Source organism: Lycorma delicatula, chromosome 2 (genome assembly GCF_047948215.1).
Source record: "Lycorma delicatula isolate Av1 chromosome 2, ASM4794821v1, whole genome shotgun sequence".
NCBI classification, from domain to species: domain Eukaryota; kingdom Metazoa; phylum Arthropoda; class Insecta; order Hemiptera; family Fulgoridae; genus Lycorma; species Lycorma delicatula.
The window spans coordinates 230,966,113-230,986,381 of NC_134456.1; the positions used below are offsets into that span (position 1 = coordinate 230,966,113).

General features: G+C 36.7%; 1 protein-coding gene across 1 annotated transcript in view; it reads right to left on the reverse strand.

The window, feature by feature from the left end:
* Positions 1-19,359, reverse strand: part of LOC142320086 (ATP-binding cassette sub-family A member 2-like) — a 31,225-nt gene extending 11,866 nt beyond the window's left edge. The window contains exons 1-3 of the mRNA XM_075357761.1: positions 19,251-19,359; positions 7,830-8,013; positions 640-861 (exon numbers count right to left, since the gene is read on the reverse strand). Of these exons, the coding sequence (XP_075213876.1) occupies positions 640-861; positions 7,830-8,013; positions 19,251-19,359 (515 nt within the window). The remainder of the gene's footprint in view (positions 1-639; positions 862-7,829; positions 8,014-19,250) is intronic.
* Between the last annotated feature and the right edge of the window lie 910 nt (positions 19,360-20,269).

Sequence of the window (20,269 nt, forward strand, 5' to 3'; positions counted from 1 at the left end):
ATGAATAATATAAAATCTGTCAAATATTTTTGTAAACAACACTTTCATATTTTGTATATTATGATGTTAATTATTTTTTGTTATTACATTTCAAGGATGAACTTTTTGTACTACATAAAAACAGTTTAGTCAAAGATATTTTCCATATAATCTTTTTGCAATTTATACTGCATTTTCATTTTCAATTTTATATTTTTTTTGCTTAGCATATTTAAAAATATTATTTGAGCTGTACCATGACAGCAATTTTTTTAGCATACGCATTTTTTTATTTTTTTATCATGTAAAAAATGTATTTTATGTAATCAAAAAAATGTATTCATTATTGCAATTAAAAATTAAAATAAAATACATAGATAAATGAATTCTAACTTTTACAAAACCTATTTTCTCAATAAACATCAATTCAAGACAACTATTAGATAAAATCTATACACACAACCAATCACATAATTAATAATAGGTCGACCGCTCCCAGGTTAAGACTCAATCAAGTAATGATCTGAACGCATAATATATACAGTTTCAGACACACATTTATTTTATGTATATTTATGTATATGTAAAATTTATATATATATACATAAAAATGTTAAATCACTAAAGTAAATGTGCCTGCAATTATGAAAAACCACGTACTTATCTTTAACAAAACAAGGAGCTGGCATCATTTGCATGTACATGACAGGCAATTTATTAATGTCAGTACCAGTTCCTTCAGCTATTATTAACTGCTCCAATATATCTTGAAGGTATATAAATCCATTGGCAAAATATTTGAATTGATTAATTTTGTGTACCGGAGCAGGACCCACGTTAAACAATGAGTCACTTGCAAACATACCAAAATCTGAAAGCATTCTGAACAGAATTTTACATGAAATTAAAATATTTTAACGAAGAACTAAAAAGGTAAAAATTTAAAAATATAATACATGCAAGAAATTTTAGTAATGTTTACAAATTAAAACATTTACTGATCTAAGCACAATTTAAAAATAATAATTATTTACCAAATTGACATTTGCTAAATATAACCATTAAAATTCTTCAAATAATCATTGTAGATTCACATTCTCTGTCATTTATAAAATCACACATCTGTACTGTTATTTGCTATTAATAAACATAATAACTTTGTCATTCAAACTCGGAAGTAAATAGTTTACAACAAGGAAGACAACAAACAAACAAGTGACCACTAACAATGGAACAAAACAAACCAGTTTAATTAGCTAAAACAAACCAGATTACTATTTATTCCTGTGCAATTTACTCATTGTATAACCACTTTCTCTGAACAGTGTGAAGATGTAACTTGCAGGGCTGAATATCAGCGACTGGCATGCTGAAATGTATATATTTATGCCTCTGAAAAAGGCAATAGGAAAGCACTTCAATCCTCAATTTCCTAACTAAACCTAACAGTGATTGTTTTTTTAAGTGACTATGCCAATTTTTGAACGTACCTGACATGTCAGGTAACTTACAATCATTATGGTTATGAAATTGAACATAAAGTATGATTCCAAATTGTACAGCAATCATTCTGGAGATTATTCTAAAGCAAAAAAAAAATTTTTAAAACTACATACAACATAGGTCAGGAAACGGTTCATTAGAAAGTTTCGGCTCGCAAAACATTTAGCCCTGCTTTTTGCTCTCACTGTGAAATTAAACTGTATTAAAATTCTTGATGTACAAATCAAGGGGTAAATTTGGTGCTTCCTTATGGTTTTTTATTTAAGAAACTAAATAAAAGTGGTCCCAGATCTCTCTCACTTAGGTTGAGGTTAAACACAAACAGTTGTCTAAAAGTAAACTTTTTTTAAGTTTGGAATAAAATAATTTTGTTAATTTACCATTAAACAAACAAAAATTTCTAGTTAACTTTGTAAAAAATTTAATTCTGAGAAAATTGATGTAAATAATGTTTATTAAAATTAAACATAAATTTGAGAAGTTCAACTTTAACACAGAAACTGGATCGGAAAAGTGATATGATTTTAAACAAAACAATTTTGATTATTGTCTGAACATAATGTAAATGAAAATAAATAAAAAACTTATCAATAACAGAAAAAATGAATAAAAAATAAATTATAAAAAATAAAAATCACATACTTTTTGGTTTTTTTATAAAAATGATTAAATATCAAAATTGTTAAACTTATTATAGCTGCCAGCATTTTATTCAAATCAGTTGCTCAATGTGGCTCCATTCTGTTCAACACATAATTCAGCTCAGTGAATCCATGCCAGCAGGGTACGTCTAATAGCATAATTATTATTCCTAATAGTAGCTCCAGTTTCTAATATATGATGCCTCAATTCTTCTTGTGACCCAATACAAGTGGAATAACTTAATGATGACTTATCATAATGATGATAATAATGACTTCATCCAACCCCAAAGGAAAAAGTCTGCTGATGTGAGATCGGGAGATCGAGTTGTCCATTTTACTGGTCTGTTTCAACCAATCCATTGCTTACTAAATGTGTTATTTAAATGATTCATCACATCACAACAGTAGTGAGCAGGTGAACCATGAAATCATCATTGAATAACCACATCTGCAAGTGGAATATCTTCTAAGAGTTCCATCAGATGTTTGCAAAAAAATGCAAATACTGATCTCCATTGAGCCCCAATGATCTTATGAACCATCAACAAAATTTCATATGTTTATTAAAATCCAGTGGTAATAACTCTTGTCCAGGTGTCGTACGGAATGGATATAATTGCTCCCATAATTTTCGCCACTTTATTGTGACGAAGTGACCTTCGTCACCTTCAACCTTCTGGTGGTTGAGGTGGGAGATATTTGTACCACATTCAATACTGCTTCTTCAGTGTAGGCATTTCTTACAAAACGTTACAACCAGCATCGAATCATTATGGTTTGACATACCTGTTTCTCGAACTCGCCTCTCAAAAGCTTCAATGTTTTACGATCCAGTACTCTTCAATCTGGATAATTTTCCTGGTATCCATGTACAGCGCAGCCAATCTATTTTTAGTTACCTTACCATTAATTACTAACAGAGTCTGTCAACTCTCCAAATGAAATAAATTTTTGTGAAAATAAATAAACACTCCAAATGAAATAAATAAACACCCATTGTGAATGACTGACTAAACAATAACAGCACAAACATCACTCAAATGAATATTCAAGTGCTAACACTAAACTTAATTGTTGATCAGTTGTTATTGCCAACTTATGAAAAAATAAAAATCTTTTATATGTTTTAGAAGGATGTTTTTTAAATTTATCTTTATAATCTTTAGCATTTTTTGTAAATTGTTCTGTTAAAAATCTTATCACTTTTATGATCCAGTTTGTGTGTTTTGTTTATAATTAATATTGAACTTCTCAAATTCTGTTTCATTTTAATAAACATTAATTACATCAAATTTCTCAAATTAAATTTTCTATAAAGTTAACAAGAAATTTTTGTTTAAGTTATTATATTCCAAACCTAAAATAGTATAATTTCTTACAAAACTTTGTCATTTTTTACCATGTTTCTCTTAAAACCTAAGTAAGGTCTCTACCTTACTAGGACTTCCTTATCTAGGACCACTTTTATGCAATTTCTTAGAAAAAAACCATAAGGAAGCATAAAATTTCTCCAACGATTTGTATTCCAAGAATTTTAATATGGTTATATTTTACACAGGGAGCAGAAAAGCAAGGCTAAAAGTTTCACAAGCCGAAACAATTTTCAGACCTGTGTTTAAATAAACTTTTTTCTTATTTTTGGTTATAGAATCATCTCCTGAGAACTTATCATGCAATTTGGAATCATTCTGTATATACTTATAACCCTCCTCTATGAATCATGAGACCTTGCCGTTGGTGAGGGGGCTTGAGTGCTCAGGGATACAGAGTAGCTGGACCGAAGGTGCAACCATATCGGAGAGGTATCTGTTGAGAGCCAGACTAAGGAATGATTCCTGAAAGAGGGCAGCAGCTCTTTCAGTAGTTGTTAGGGGCGTGAGTCAGGACGACTTAAACGGCCGTATCAACATCACTCAGTCCTCTGAGTACTGCGCAGCTGAAAGCAATGGAAAACTACAGCTGCTTTTTTTCCAAGAAAATGTGGCTCTCTGCATTTTCACATAGCAATAATGGAGGCGCCTTCCTTGGTAAAATATTCCGGAGGTAAAATAGTCCCCCGTTCGGATCTCCGGGTGGGGACTACTAAGGAAGGGGTCACCAGAAAATTAAAAAATAACATTCTACGAGTCAGAGCGTGGAATGTTAGAAGCTTGAAAAAGGTTGGTAGGCTAGAAAATTTAAAAAGGGAAATGGGTAGGACAAATGTGGATATAGTAGGAATTAGTGAGGTTCGGTGGGAAGAGGAAGGCGACTTTTGGTCAGGTGATTTTAGAGTAATTAACTCAGCGTCAAATAATGGGCAGGCAGGAGTAGGTTTCGTGATGAACAAGAAGATAGGGAGGAGAGTGGAGTATTTCAAAACGCATAGCGATAGAATCATTGTAATAAGGATAAAATCAAAACCTAAACAGACAACGATTGTTAACGTCTATATGCCTACAAGCGCCCATGATGATGATGAGGTAGAGTGTGTATACGAAGAGATTGATGAAGCAATTAAACACGTAAAAGGAGATGAAAATTTAATAATAGTTGGAGATTGGAATGCAAGCATTGGAAAAGGCAAGGAAGGAAATATAGTGGGTGAATACAAGCTGGGCAAAAGGAATGAAAGAGGGAAGCGACTTATAGAGTTTTGCACGAAGTATAATTTAGTAATTGCCAACACCCAATTTAAAAATCATAATAGAAGAATATACACTTGGAAAACGCCAGGCGATACTGGAAGGTATCAGATTAGATTATATCATGGTTAAGCAAAGATTTAGAAATCAACTCGTTGACTGCAAAACTTACCCTGGAGCAGACATTGATAGCGACCATAATTTGGTGATAATGAAATGTAGATTGGGGTTTAAAAACCTGAAGAAAAGGTGTCAGATGAATCGGTGGAATTTAGAGAAGCTTGAGGAAGAAGAGGTAAAGAAGATTTTTGAGGAGGACATCGCAAGAGGTCTGAGTAAAAAAGATAAGGTAGAAAATGTAGAAGAATGGGAGAATGTTAAAAAGGAAATTCTTAAATCAGCAGAAGCAAACTTAGGCGGAATAAAGAGAACTGGTAGAAAACCTTGGGTTTCAGACGATATATTGCAGCTGATGGATGAACATAGAAAATATAAGAATGATAGTGATGAAGAAAGTAAAAGGAACTATCGGCAATTAAGAAATGCTATAAACAGGAAGTGCAAACTGGTGAAAGAAGAGTGGATTAAAGAAAAGTGTTCAGAAGTAGAAAAAGAAATGAACATTGGTAAAATAGACGGAGCATACAGGAAAGTTAAGGAAAATTTTGGGGTACATAAATTAAAATCTAATAATGTGTTAAACAAAGATGGTACACCAATATATAATACGAAAGGTAAAGTCGATAGATGGGTGGAATATATTGAAGAGTTATACGGAGGAAATGAATTAGAAAATGGTGTTATAGAGGAAAAAGAGGAAGTTGAGGAGGATGAAATGGGAGAAACAATACTGAGATCTGAATTTAAGAGAGCATTAAAAGATTTAAATGGCAGAAAGGCTCCTGGAATAGACGGAATACCTGTAGAATTACTGCGCAGTGCAGGTGAGGAAGCGATTGATAGATTATACAAACTGGTGTGTAATATTTATGAAAATGGGGAATTTCCATCAGACTTCAAAAAAAGTGTTATAGTTATGATACCAAAGAAAACAGGGGCAGATAAATGTGAAGAATACAGAACAATTAGTTTAACTAGTCATGCATCAAAAATCTTAACTAGAATTTTATACAGAAGAATTGAGAGGAGAGTGGAAGAAGTGTTAGGAGAAGACCAATTTGGTTTCAGGAAAAGTATAGGGACAAGGGAAGCAATTTTAGGCCTCAGATTAATAGTAGAAGGAAGATTAAAGAAAAACAAACCAACATACTTGGCGTTTATAGACCTAGAAAAGGCTTTCGATAACGTAGAGTGGAATAAAATGTTCAGCATTTTAAAAAAATTAGGGTTCAAATACAGAGATAGAAGAACAATTGCTAACATGTACAGGAACCAAACAGAAACAATAACAATTGAAGAACATAAGAAAGGGAGCCCGACAAGGATGTTCCCTATCTCCGTTACTTTTTAATCTTTACATGGAACTAGCAGTTAATGATGTTAAAGAACAATTTAGATTCGGAGTAACAGTACAAGGTGAAAAGATAAAGATGCTACGATTTGGCTGATGATATAGTAATTCTAGCCGAGAGTAAAAAGGATTTAGAAGAAACAATGAACGGCATAGATGAAGTCCTACGCAAGAACTATCGCATGAAAATAAACAAGAACAAAACAAAAGTAATGAAATGTAGTAGAAATAACAAAGATGGACCGCTGAATGTAAAAATAGGAGGAGAAAAGATTATGGAGGTAGAAGAATTTTGTTATTTGGGAAGTAAAATTACTAAAGATGGACGAAGCAGGAACGATATAAAATGTCGTATAGCACAAGCTAAACGAGCCTTCAGTAAGAAATATAATTTGTTTACATCAAAAATTAATTTAAATGTCAGGAAAAGATTTTTGAAAGTGTATGTTTGGAGTGTCGCTTTATATGGAAGTGAAACTTGGACAATCGGAGTATCTGAGAAGAAAAGATTTGAAGCTTTTGAAATGTGGTGCTATAGGAGAATGTTAAAAATCAGATGGGTGGATAAAGTGACAAATGAAGAGGTATTGCGGCAAATAGATGAAGAAAGAAGCATTTGGAAAAATATAGTTAAAAGAAGAGACAGACTTATAGGCCACATACTAAGGCATCCTGGAATAGTCGCTTTAATATTGGAAGGACAGGTAGAAGGGAAAAATTGTGTAGGCAGGCCACGTTTGGAGTATGTAAAACAAATTGTTGGGGATGTAGGATGTAGGGGGTATACTGAAATGAAACAATTAGCACTAGATAGGAAATCTTGGAGAACTGCATTAAACCAGTCAAATGACTGAAGACAAAAAAATACAGTTCATGTTTTGCTGTGTGACATTGACTGGAATATGGATGTTGTAAAAGTAAAAAAAAGTCAAACTTCCTTCCTAATATTTTAGACTTTAATAATTCCTTCGACCGATTTTTGCGCGGGTTTTTATTTTGCGACCGATCAGACCTTGAAAAAAAAAATAACCCTCGTAATATCTAAGTCTTGACTAATTTCCATGCTACTGTATCTATTACAAGAGCCCAGGAAATATTTGCAGATCTAACTTTCGACCTATTTCTTACACTACAGTATAAAGCACTGCAAATTGACACTGAGTGGTTCATTTTATCTTTTATCTGTGTCTGTGTCTGTGTGTATGTATGCATGTGTGTATGATGTATGCATGCATGTGTGTGTGTGTGTGTATGATGTATGTATGCATGTGTGTATGATGTATGCATGCATGTGTGTGTGTGTGTGTATGATGTATGCATGCATGTGTGTGTGTGTGTGTGTGTGTGTGTGTGTGTGTGTGTGTGTGTGTGTGTGTGTGTATGATGTATGCGTGTGTGTGTGTGTGTGTGTGTGTGTGTGTGTGTGTGTGTGTGTGTGTGTGTGTGTGTGTGTGTGTGTGTGTGTGTGTGTGTGTGTGTGTGTGTGTGTGTGTAAACGCTACCCCTATACAGTTACTTACCAGTTCCAGAATTACATATTATAAAATTACTAACAAGCTCTATCAACAAATTAATTTTAATAAGCAATAAATAACTAACATACAGCACCTGATTTTATATTTAACAAGAGGTGGAAGTTTAGGTGAATCATCAGAGTTCAAGTCTTCAAATACAATAACAGCTAAAATGTGATTACCCTCCTCAGTAGCCTTTATCACAGCACTTTCTTCGGTTGAAAATCCCTTTACTCTGTCCTTCAGAAATGTCTTCAAAGAACAACACAAAATTTCAGCTTCAAGAAAATAACAAAATTAACTATAATAAAATAATTTATAACAAGCGTGATTGCATTATCAAATTTTCTGTCATATTCCCTAACATACTGAATATCAATATTATATTTAATAATAAACACCTTCACAAGCAGCAAACTCTCAACTGGTGATTGAATCTGAAATTATTTTAATGATTTCCTGTATCTAACATAGAAATGCACATAATTTTTTTATTTTTTATTTTGTATTTCACTTTAGTTTAAGATTTTATTCCAGGTTTTATTTTCAATATATCAGATAAGTCTTCATGAATACACTGTCACAATATGAGAAAAGTTTAAGCGGGATCTATAATTATACTAAAACAAAATTTAAAAAAACAAAAAAAGCTTTATTTTACTTAAGAAGTGCTTGCAATTTTTTTACTTTTGAAATATTAATAAAAGTATTTTTTTCTAAATTGAATTTTTAAGTTACAAAATAATTTTTCTAAACTCCTTTTTTACCCTTGACAAAAAAATTAATACACAGGATGTAAGTTATTTTCTAAAATATTACAACTTATAATTCTAATACATATAAGTGATAAATAAGTTCAACCCAATTTTCATCTCGGTTCATCTCAATTTTTTATATCAACAATATTTATTTATTTCATCAAGTGTTTTATTCATTACTTTCAGCACCGGTTCCCAATTAATTAATGGCATGGAAGCTATGCATAATTTTGGATAATGAAAAATTAGTGATGCTTCAACAAGCTTAAAGCAATCATTACGAACCTATATGTGATCAGTGTAAAATCATTTTCAACCGGTTTTCAGAACTAGGACACAACATAATGTAAAATGATCTTCTATCATTATCCCTAAATATTAAGTAAATGACATAATCGGCATATTTCACTCTCACGAACAGGAAGTCACATTCACCTCAAAATACAGCTTACATACTGACAAAAGGTTTTTATAGTATGATCTAATATAGTAATGTTCCTTACTTTATCCTTTACTTTTGTTGTAATAAAAACTGAAGAAGTTTTCATGAAGTGCAATTTTTTTTATGAAGAGGAAAAATTTTCATAAGTAAAAATGTAAACATTACACAGAAACATATATTTAAAGCAAGTTGAACCACTGAAAAGCACCATTTACTCAACTGAATTACCGAAATCTCTATGTCTGCCTGGCCAAAGACTTTGGAGTGAGGGTTCATAAAAAAATAAAGATAAAAAAGCAATAATAAAGCAGTAAACAAAAGTATATGAAAATGAAAATATTTAGCTAGTATTAAGAAAATTATTTCTAGACAGTCAACAAAGCATAAAATACAGGTAAAAAGAAGACATACATGTTGATTTTACTCTTTAATTACAAGTAAGAAAGAAAACAGTGATTCATAATAAACTTTTAACCACACTACACTAATTGCATTTTTGCAATTAGTTTTGCAATTAATGCTGATTTTTTTTTATTTATAATAATCACTGAAAGTCAAAGTAAAATACTTACTTTCAAAAACGTGATAATAATTTCAATTTCATTCAGTAAAACTTCAGGACCTGTAGTTTTATCATACAAGTACCTGAAAGATATTATAATATATAAAAATCATTCAAACAAATGTAAGATGCAGACTACTACAATAAAATTTGGCTATCTACACAACTAAAATTTGGCTAATTTCAGCAATCACAGTTTTTTCAACAGTTTAAAAATGAAGTTTTAACAAAATGGTGAAATTTTTATATCTTTTGATGATAATGCGCTGTATCCCAGAATTCCCATTAAAGAAACAATGGAAAGTTTGAAAGTTAGGTTGAATGGAACATATATAATAATGGGTTTATATAAATAACAAATGCTTATCAGTTAAATAAAAAGTTTTATGAAAAAACTGATTGAATAGCATGAATAAACACCCTGTCTGAATTTATAGATAATCTTTTCTTAAGTAACACAGAAATGAAATGAGTATTTAAATATTTTCCGTAAGTTTCATTGAGAGCATATGAATGATATATTTTAATTTTTCTCATTTTATTGAAAATTAAAAAAAATAAATGAAATAAAATTAACAGACCTAAAACTGATCAAAGAAAATAAATGGCAACAAATTTACCACTATTACACTGATTAATAATACAAATCAATGATTTTTTTTCATTGTATGCTCATATCACCTTTAAATGCAATAGTTTATAGAGCAAACCACTCCTTGGACTTTTAGTGATTGCAGTGAAATTGTATTAAATATATAGCCGAGTTTCGTATTTTTAATGCAGAAACCACTGTGACAATATACAGAAATGAAACGACAACAAATTTAGCAATACAGAGTCTAGAATGACAAAGGTTTAGGATTGCAGAAGGCATGGACAAAAATTGCATTTTGCCCTCCTTTTAATAGCTACTTAAAAAATTGTTAAATAATCACAATTTTAATGTTGGTAAGACTTTGTCTAGGAGAAGACCTCAGCTCGGACCCCTCTCCTTTCTTATTGGAGTTGGGCCAAGCAGGGGGCGGCCGAGACTCTTCACGACCTTCGGGGTATAGTTGGAAAAAATTCTATGCAACTCTCCAACGGAATTACAGGCCAGCGCATCCTGAACTCCTGACCACACCGGAGAAAATCGACGGAAGAGAGGAACCACCTTGTCCCCCAATTATAAAAGGGCTTTTTATATTCAAACGGACAGAGTGAAACAGCTGCTGGCACAACATCGAGAGGATTCGTAGAACGAATACCTCGCCACGGTTTCAGACGACCACTTCTCGGTGTTCAGGTTAAACAAAAAACTACGAGAAGGAAAAAAGCTCCGCCACCCAGTTTTGAAGCAATGAGGCCTTCTAGCATATTCGGAGGCGGACAGGGCGGAGGTTTTCGCCCTGAAAACCATTTTACTCCAAAACCCCCTCCCACCCCAGACGATGACCACACAACCTAGGTGGAGTCCTTCATCGTAGATTATTTAGCACAGGTGGAGGACGCCCCACTAGAAATAGACCAAGTCACTGAGGCGGAGGATTCCGCAGCAATCAAAGCCACAAGCCCCGACAAGGCTCCGGGTGTTAACGGGATCGGTGCCCGCGCATTCCGGAATGTTCCACCAGTTCTTATAGCGACCATAACCACAATATTCACGTCAATTTTGTACGTTGGATATTTTCCAACGTACTTAATTGCTGGAAAACTGCAAAGGTGGTATGCCTACCCAAACCTGGGAAAACTCTAATCTTTCCCCAGAATTTCATGCCAGTCTTCTTATTACCAGTGTTGTCAAAACTATTTGAAAGAATTCTCTTGGAGAGACTTAGGCGACATTTGGGAAAATAAGTACGGCCTGAGCAATTTGGGTTCAGGGAGGGCCACTCGACGACCCTCCAACTGGTTAAAATAATCGAGTCTTATTGGAGGCCTAAGTAGAAAAATGATAACTGCAACCGTTTTTCTAGATGTAGCTAAAGCCTTTAACAAAGTTTGGCATAGAGGCTTGCTATACAAAATCGCGCATACGACGATTCCCTGTGCTTGATACGGTCTTATTTACTAGACCGACAATTTGTTGTACGTGTAGGGGAAACAATCTCCTCCACCAGAGACGTAGCCGCTGGAGTCCCCCAAGTAGCAGTGCTTTCGCCGTTCTTGTACATGGCCTACGTCAACGATATGCCGCTGTCGGAAGGAGTTAAAGCAGCTCCTCTATACGCCGACGACACGGTATGTTATTATGAATTCAGAAGTGTAGATTACGCGATCGAAAGACTCCAGAGGCAATTGGATCTAGTAGAGCCGTGGTTCGATATGTGGATAATCAAGGTCAACCGCGAAAAATCGGTGGCAGTGCGTTCACATACAAGACATATGCTCCAGCCAGGCAGCTGGAAATCTCAGGATAGAAAATCTCCTTTGGGAAAACAGTCAAGTACCTGGGAGTAGCCCTGGATAAACGGCTTAGGAGAACATGTTAAATATGTGATTCAAAGGGACAAGGCCGTCAGAGGCTCCCTATATCCAGTACTGAACAGTGCCAGCCCATATCCACTGGCAACCAAACTGCTCATTTTTCGGCTATACCTCCTGCCGATTCTAACATGCTTATCCAGCATGGGGAGTTTTGTTGAACTCCACGCTTCAAAAGAAATTAGAAGCCGTCCAAAACATAACGTTGCGGACGATATTTGGAGCACTGTGGTTCGTCAGAAACGTGGTCCAGCATCGTAGTGATGCTGGACTACACACCGTATCCGAGGTGAGGATGGCGCAGGCACGTAGACTGTTCGGGAGAGCGGCCGTGTCCGAACACGGCCATCTCCGGGATGTCTGCCAGGAGGACCCTGTTCCACAGGGATAAGAAAATGGCCTCATGCCGTATTAAACGAACCACCGTGAAAAGGCGGTACGAGAGTCAAAATATGACAAACCAGGCTTAGGAGCCTCTATATATCGCGTAACCTATAAATGGAAACCGCGCGAAAATTCCGGTCGCGAAAGTGACCGTTTTCAGAATTAAATTTTGTTAAAACCATAAAAACCAAGACAACACCCCACACCGTCCCACAAAGAGACCACAATTTAATTCAGTCAGCATATGCGACTCCCTCCGGAGAAGGAAGCGCATTGCCTCCTCCAAATAACTAGCGTCCCGGCAGGCGTATTCCTGCTAGCCCATAAGGTACCCAAAGGACTTCAGCGGATGGACTGAAGGGGAATCACGCCGGGAGTACTAGGCTCAAAAGCTTAGTCTCCCACGGTCAGATCCAGTAAATAAATTTCAAGCTGGTCCATACGGATAGGAACGCAAATTACCAAATCCGTCCATAAATAAAACTTAAAATTATAACCCACTAAATAACCCATGAAACACGCCCGATAATAGAAAGATGTAGCAGCAAGGGACATTGTCCAGGCTCTGCGATCTGTAGAGAAAGATATTGAAACTCGCCATTCTTGCGTTCCGTTCAGTTTGTCTAGGAAACTGATCTCTGTCCTTCGAAGCAGTGAAGATAAAACTAAATTATATACTAAATAATCATATACTAAGGATGAATAGGAAAAACTAAAAGAAATATTGAAGTTAGAATAAAGAATCATTTGGCTCATTATAAATATAGAAGATCAAAGAAATCAGCCCAATACTGCCTGGAAATTTGAGCAAAATTAGTTTAACAGAAAAAAGTTTAAAAAACTGCTGTAATCAACAAGAAATAGATAGCTGAAAAATGTACATATCAATGACGTAGAAACTTAATTGTTGAACAACATTACAGGATCACTACCCAACTTTTAGGTTTTAAATCTATTTAAAATCTTTTTGTGAAAGTTTTCTATTGTAGCAACATCAAACTGCTAAACCTCTTCCTTAAATATTTTTTTTTTGGAAGGGATGTTTGATTAAATTGTTTAAGGTTAATGCTATCCCTATATTTCTTGAGATAAAATATTTTTATCTTAATCCAATCTGTGTGGTATGTATAAGGTTGAGGTGAACACTTTAGATGTTTAATTTATTGCTTTGGAGTGATAATGGGCAAAACATTAGCTATTAATATTTTTGGCAGATTTCCTAAAAATTTGGAAATCACAACTGCACCACCAGTTATTAATCTTATATAAGATTACTCTACCGGACGCAAATCTTAACCAATTTTATGAAACTTGGTAGGATGATATAAACTTAGTAAAAGACGAAAGATTTATACAAAATGAAAAGAGACCAGAGTTATACATTAACCACAGTTAAAAAGAGTCGAGAGGGAGATTTTGTTGAGGGTAGACGTGGCCTATATTGCTCTGTGCTTATTTAGTTTTGGATCGGGTTTTGCGGTTTTTCTTTATTGGACTGTAATTGGTAACTGTGGCTCGACGGAAAGTGAATCAATTGAGGCTGCAGCGACAGGGGAGAAGAGGAAGGAGAGAAGGAACAGAAGTCGTTCTGCAAAAAAAGTACTAATTGATCTAGAGATGGAGAAGAGGCTAGAGGGCAGCCCGCAGGGGTAGCTTTATAGATATGTAAAAGAGCTCATTAGTGTCAGTGAAACCTTAACCAAGCACGCTGAGAAGAGCCATACAGCCAGGGAGCTAAAAGAGCTGGCCGGAGATATGGCAAGAGTGGTGAAGGCCTTGCAGGGGTTCGTAGAGTCCAATCCTTTCGAGAGTAGACCAAAGGGGAAGGAGGTGGCGTGTCAGACGAGGAGCGATGTTAGAGATAAGGAGCTACTAAGCCAGCTGGAGGAAAGAGTTAAAAAAGAAGACTTGGACGTACTGGTGGCACCCAACTGGAACAGAGAATGGTTTGAAAAGACCATGGAACTCCAGGATTAATTTTTCCTAGAAAGGGAGAAAGACTTAGAGGTCGTCTTTGACCTTGCTAAAATTAAAAGTAGATTCTCAGAGTCGATTTTTAAGGCGGCTCCGAGAATTAAGGACCTGACAATTAAAGGTCAGTTGAACTTAGGCTAACTGCTTGCATGCACTGAGAGGGCTACAATTCTCCAAGGGGAAGACATGGAGGACTTTGAGAGGAGGGTGTTCCACCATAATTGAGTTAGATGAGGAGAGGCCACCTGTGTACTCATTCAAGGACACAGGTGGCTTCTCTGACCGTTCCTAGTGGAGAGGCTGAAAAGATAATTCGGAGAGGGCGTCTTCGGATTGGGCTGGTGTCTTGCCGTGTGGACCTGGCCGTGAGTGAAGTAGGAGCGATGTTACCGGTGCTGGGATTTGGGCCATAAGGCAGCATCGTGTAAAGGACCAGATAGGTCCATGAAATGTTTCCAGTGCGGCAAGGATGAACACATCAAGTAAGGCTGGTTGCCGCGAAAGAGTTGTTTGTAGAAGATGTGGTGCAGAGGACCATTACGAACGTAGCAGACAATGTGCTACAAATTAGAGATAACACTGCTTAATGTAAAGATAGGAATAAAGCTCCCATGACCTCCTACGAGTTATTTATACCAGGGAGTTTGTGGGAGACGTTATGGTGGTTGCTGAGCCAAGTTGGACTGTGGTTTTGGAGGCTAGCTGCACCAGGGATACTGGAGATAATGCGACAATAATGGTGGTGAGGCCGGGACTGACTGTTACCTAATAGGGTCACGATGATGGCTTTGTGTTGGGGAACGATGTTGTTTGTGTTGGGGGGGAGGGGGGAGTTTAGTTGCTATATCTCCCCTAACAGCGGCATGCAACGCAGGCACGACAAGAGAATGGGGAGGAGGTTGATATTGATGAAGTCATCCAGGATGCTTGCACTTCGGCCTTAGGGAGAAGAGAGGTGCAGTTGCTTCCAATGCAGATATATTGGTGGTCAGATGAGATTGCCGATCTGCAGAGGATAAGCGTTTGCATAAGATGCATCCTCATGAGATTTAGACGAGAGGATCAACAGGAGACCGAGACAGCCATGGCAGAATGGGAAGATTCTGCAAGAAGCCTCCGAAGAGCTATCAACAAAGCCAAGCAGAATAGATGAGGAGGGAGATCTGTACCCAGCTAGAGAAGAACCCATGGGACATATCATTCAAATTGGTAACAAAGGGGCTGGGAAGATCACTCCCCAGGCTTCCTGAGGTGCAACCCTGGGAAACTATGCTCACCCTGTTTTTGAGAGATGAGATGCTGAGATGGAGGGAGTTGGCAGCCACAGAGATACCGCGTGTCACTTCGGAGGAGTTGTGGTATGCGGTCTTTAGATTTCGTCCTAGAAAGAGCCCAGGGGAGCATGGAGTGCCTGCGGAGGGGATGAGGGTGTTGGTAGAACCTCCCCGATCACTTTTTGTAAGTATTTAATGAATGCCTGTTTAAGGAGAGATTCCCAACACCGTGGAAGATGGTGAGAGTGATTCTCCTCCCTAAGGGAGGTGGCAGAGAGGGTGGTCTAATGAATTACAAGCCGGTTTGTCTAATTGATAGCCTGGGGAAACCTTTCGAAGTTATTCTGGCCAACAGGCTGCAGGAGGAATTAGAGAGAACTGGGGGATTCTCGGACAAGCAATATGGCTTCCGGAAAGGAAGAAGGGCAGTGGATACTGTTTAAAAAGTGACAAAGATGTTGGAGGCGACAGCCAGGGAGTCTAGAATAAAAATCTTCTAAAGCTTGGAGTGCACTAAACGAGTCGCTACAAATAAGGATATGACCGTCTTTTAGGTTAACTGTACTCAAAGCCTTATTGATGGCGTACAGTTCTGCAGTAAATAAACTTGTAATATTAGGTAGACCAAACATATAGATTCTGCTATTAAAAATAAATGCGCATCCAACGGTATCATACTGTTTCGATATATACTATTGCGTCTGGGTTTATTTTGGAGAGAATATGGTGTAAACTTTGCTGAAAGTCGATAGGTAGTGTTGATTGCTTCTTGTATGTGGTAAGATCAAAAATAAAATTTATAAGGTTGATTCTCCACAGAGGATATAAAAAGGGATACGTTGGAAAAATAGGAGATATATCTATATTTAAAAAGTGTAATAACCGTCGAGTACGTACACCCATAGGTGCAGTGAAACGTGAATGGTCTTCATATCTTTGTAAATTAGGATTCGCAAGAACTGCGGTAAAAGCCGGGGGTGACTCGGTTGACCTTTAAGACGGGCAAAATAAGTGCTAGAAGTTGGTCACTTTGGTATCCCAAAGTGATGGTTTACCGCACTCAACAAGTATGCTAGTGACAGAGCTTTAGCTAAAAGCATCTGTAGCAAGATGGAGAAAAGCATCTAACATCTTCAGCGCAGTAGTACGTGCTTAGAAGTAGGCGATACAACCATATTCTAAACAGGAATGAACTAAGGAATAATAAAATCGCAACATACACGACCAATCGGCTCCCCAGTTAATGTTGGTAATAACTCACAGCATATCTAGAAGTTTGGAACATTTCGTTTTTAATCTTTTGATGTGATTGACCCACGTAAGATGTGTCAAAAACAAAACCTAAAAACTTACTATCGCGGAAAATACAAATTGTCTCTTCATACAGAAAGAATTGTGGTATAAAAGAGTCCTGCAAGCAAGAAAAGACTGTACATTTTGTTTTCTCAGGTGAAAATGTGAAGCTGGTAACCTTGGACCAAGCTTCAACACGAGATATCGTGTTCTGTAGTAGTCTCTCTGCTATGGCTGTTGAATGGGATGTAATATATATATGGCAAAATCATCAACAAATAACGAACATGAAACTGGTGGTTGCACACATTCAGTAATACTGTTGATAGCTATAGCAAACATGGTGACACTTAACACTCTTCCTTGAGGTACTTCATTCTCCAAGGTGACGCTGCCAGATAAGGAATCTCCAACACGAACATGGAAAGTTCGGAAGAAACCCCTGATAAATGCAGGGGTTTCCCCATTCTTAAAGGTCCTTGACTCCCCATTCTTTAAGGGTGTTAAGAATACCACGTCGCCAGGCCGTGTCGTAAGCCTTCTTGATATCAAAGAATATAGCGACGAGACAATGGCGGAATAGGAAAGCATCTTGTATAGCTGCTTCCAGTGACACTAAATGGTCAATGGAAAGACGTCCTTGGCGGAAACCGCATTGTTCTAGATATAGAAGGCCATGTCTCTCTAAGTACCATAAGAGCCTGTTGTTCAACATTCTTTCCATCATTTTACATAAAACGCTTGTCAAAGAAATAGGGCGGTAGCTTGAGAGGTTTGCTTTTTCTTTACCAGATTTAAGTACTGGTATGACAATGGCTTCTGAACAGACTGAAGGAAAAATTTGTGAGGAGAATAGACTACTATAAATACACAATAGGTGTTGTAACGCCGAATTAGGAAACTGTGAAAGCATACTGAGATGAATATTGTCAGGTTCAGGGGAAGTGTCACGTGAGTTTTTAAGTGTGTGTGACAATTCGTTGAATGAAAATGGAGTGTTTAATTCACCGAACGAATCACCAACATTTAACGGTTGTAATTCCATCTGCAATTTGTACTTCTGAAATTCATTACTGTATGATGAGGTGAGGGACACCGAATGTAAACAATCTGCCAAAATACTTGCTGTAGAAGGTGATGTAAGGAGTTCTTCTTCATGAATGAGTCCGAGTACAGATTGTTTTGGTGATCCGTACATAGTACGGATCTTTTACCACACAGTAGACGTGAGAGTAGTGCGTGAGATGGTGTCCACGTATTTCCTCCATGAATTCCTCCTAGCGTTTAAGAATACCCGACGACATACCCCTCTAGCCTTACGGTGTTCATTTGTAAGCCTGCAGTTAAATTTGCATAGTGCTTGTAATCGACTACTAATGGCGTTTTGGCAATCAACATTCCACCCAGGAACGGAAAGACGTCTTGAGTTTCCCAATGTTTGTGGGATACACCATTAATATTGTAAATTATCAGGGACGTAAAAGAGATAAGTTCATCAAGGGGGGCGCCTGCTCCATTGCCATACTGTGGTGGGAAGGCTTTATGGTAAATGTTCCACACACGAGAATACTTTACATCAGCAACTATAATTATTGCCGTGCCAACAGGAATCAAAATATTTAGATGAATAGCAACAGTACAAGGAATAACAAAAAAATCACTTCAAATAAAACAACCCTACCAACAATCTTCCTTTTCAACAATCCATTTCCGTGACCTTTTATTCACCTTGCGGTCGAAACCAAAAGCTACAGTAATTGGCCTGTGGTCACTGCCATTAATTACAAGCAGACCAATTAAGAGGAGGGAGTAAATTTGGTAATCATAAGATGCTTGACAATGTATCAGAAGATGAGGACATAAATGTGTATGACCCATCATTCAGTAGACAAAGTTCCAAATCTTGTATCACTCTGTTTATAACATTTCCTCAAGAGGAGAAGAAAGATGAGCCCCTGGAAAAATGATGGGCATTGATCCCAAAATGGGCAAATGATGGGATGACTCCTATTATTAACGACAGTGAAGGGATTTGCATGAGGAGATTTGATATTTCTAGAGCATTGAACTCAGAGTTTGGTGAGAGATACAAATTACAGATATGCAATTTAAAGGGGACTAAGATTTTTACAACAGCAGGAATGTGGTTACCTAGTTGTAGCCTTGTAGCTGACACCTCATTTTGCATAAAAATATTTTTATTTTAAGAAACTGCAATGCCCTGGGATCGGGCGATTCTCTACCATATCCTCCAGTAAATGTGGTGTTGGAGGGGGAGATTTTGAAAAATGGGACGTTGTAGACAACATCGCAGGGAAGGTGGTTGTGTGAACTCCTTTAACAGGGAGCTTAGTTGGTGACTTACCAGCAGTTGTATTTGTCCCTGTCCATAAAGGTAGAACTTTAGGGACACAAACTTTCAGAGGGATTGAACTGTTTGTTTCACTAGTTGCAATTACAGACTTTTTATTCATCTTAGTTAAGAGAAGTGAGGCTGTAAGAGATGAAACTTGATCAGATAACATCTGTACAAGTTTTTTTAACTCTGCAGGATTTGCATTGTTGGTTACCTGCACTTAATGGAGGTTTGCTAGATGTTGCAGCGGTGAAAGAAATATCAGTTTTAACCAAATTACAAGAGTTTATTAATGTTTTATATTCTCTTCGTGCGGCTGGAAAAGATAGTTCCTGTTTGGTATAGATTCTGAAAACTACCTTCTCTTCTTTAAAAAGTTGAGCAACCTCGAGAATGAGTTGTATGTGAACCACTGCAGCTCGCACATTTTTCATCTTCTTGGCAGTTAGTATCATTATGTCCTTCCTTAGCACACCGAGCACAGATCTCTATTTTCGAGCAAGATGTTCTAGTATGACCATACCCTTGACATTTAAAACACTCTTGGGTTGGGAATAAAAGGTCATACTTGATAACCAATAAAAGATAACCAATTTTTATTTTTTCCAGTGGGACTGGAAGGTTGAAAGTCAGTATAAGAGAAGGTGTTGGTTCTTCCATTCCACTGTGCCTTTTTATTATATGCTTCACTTCTACAACATCTTGGAGACGAAGCTCGCTAGCTATTTCAGTGAGATCCATATCCAAAAGGTCTCAGCAAAAAATTACTCCCCGACTCCTATTTAGGGTTTTGTGACATTCTGCACTTATATTTATACCAGCCATATTAGTCAGACATAACAAAGATTGACTCTGCATTATGTGTTTCAATCCGAATCAATCCGTCTCATAACTTCTTAATGTTCTTTGGGCAGCCACTAGAACCCATTACGACTTTGTTAATTAGGAAAGGCGAGATGAAGGGTCCCTTATGAAAGGTACCTTCCAGACTATTTCTAAGAACTAGAAATCTGATGTTCTTGCATTGT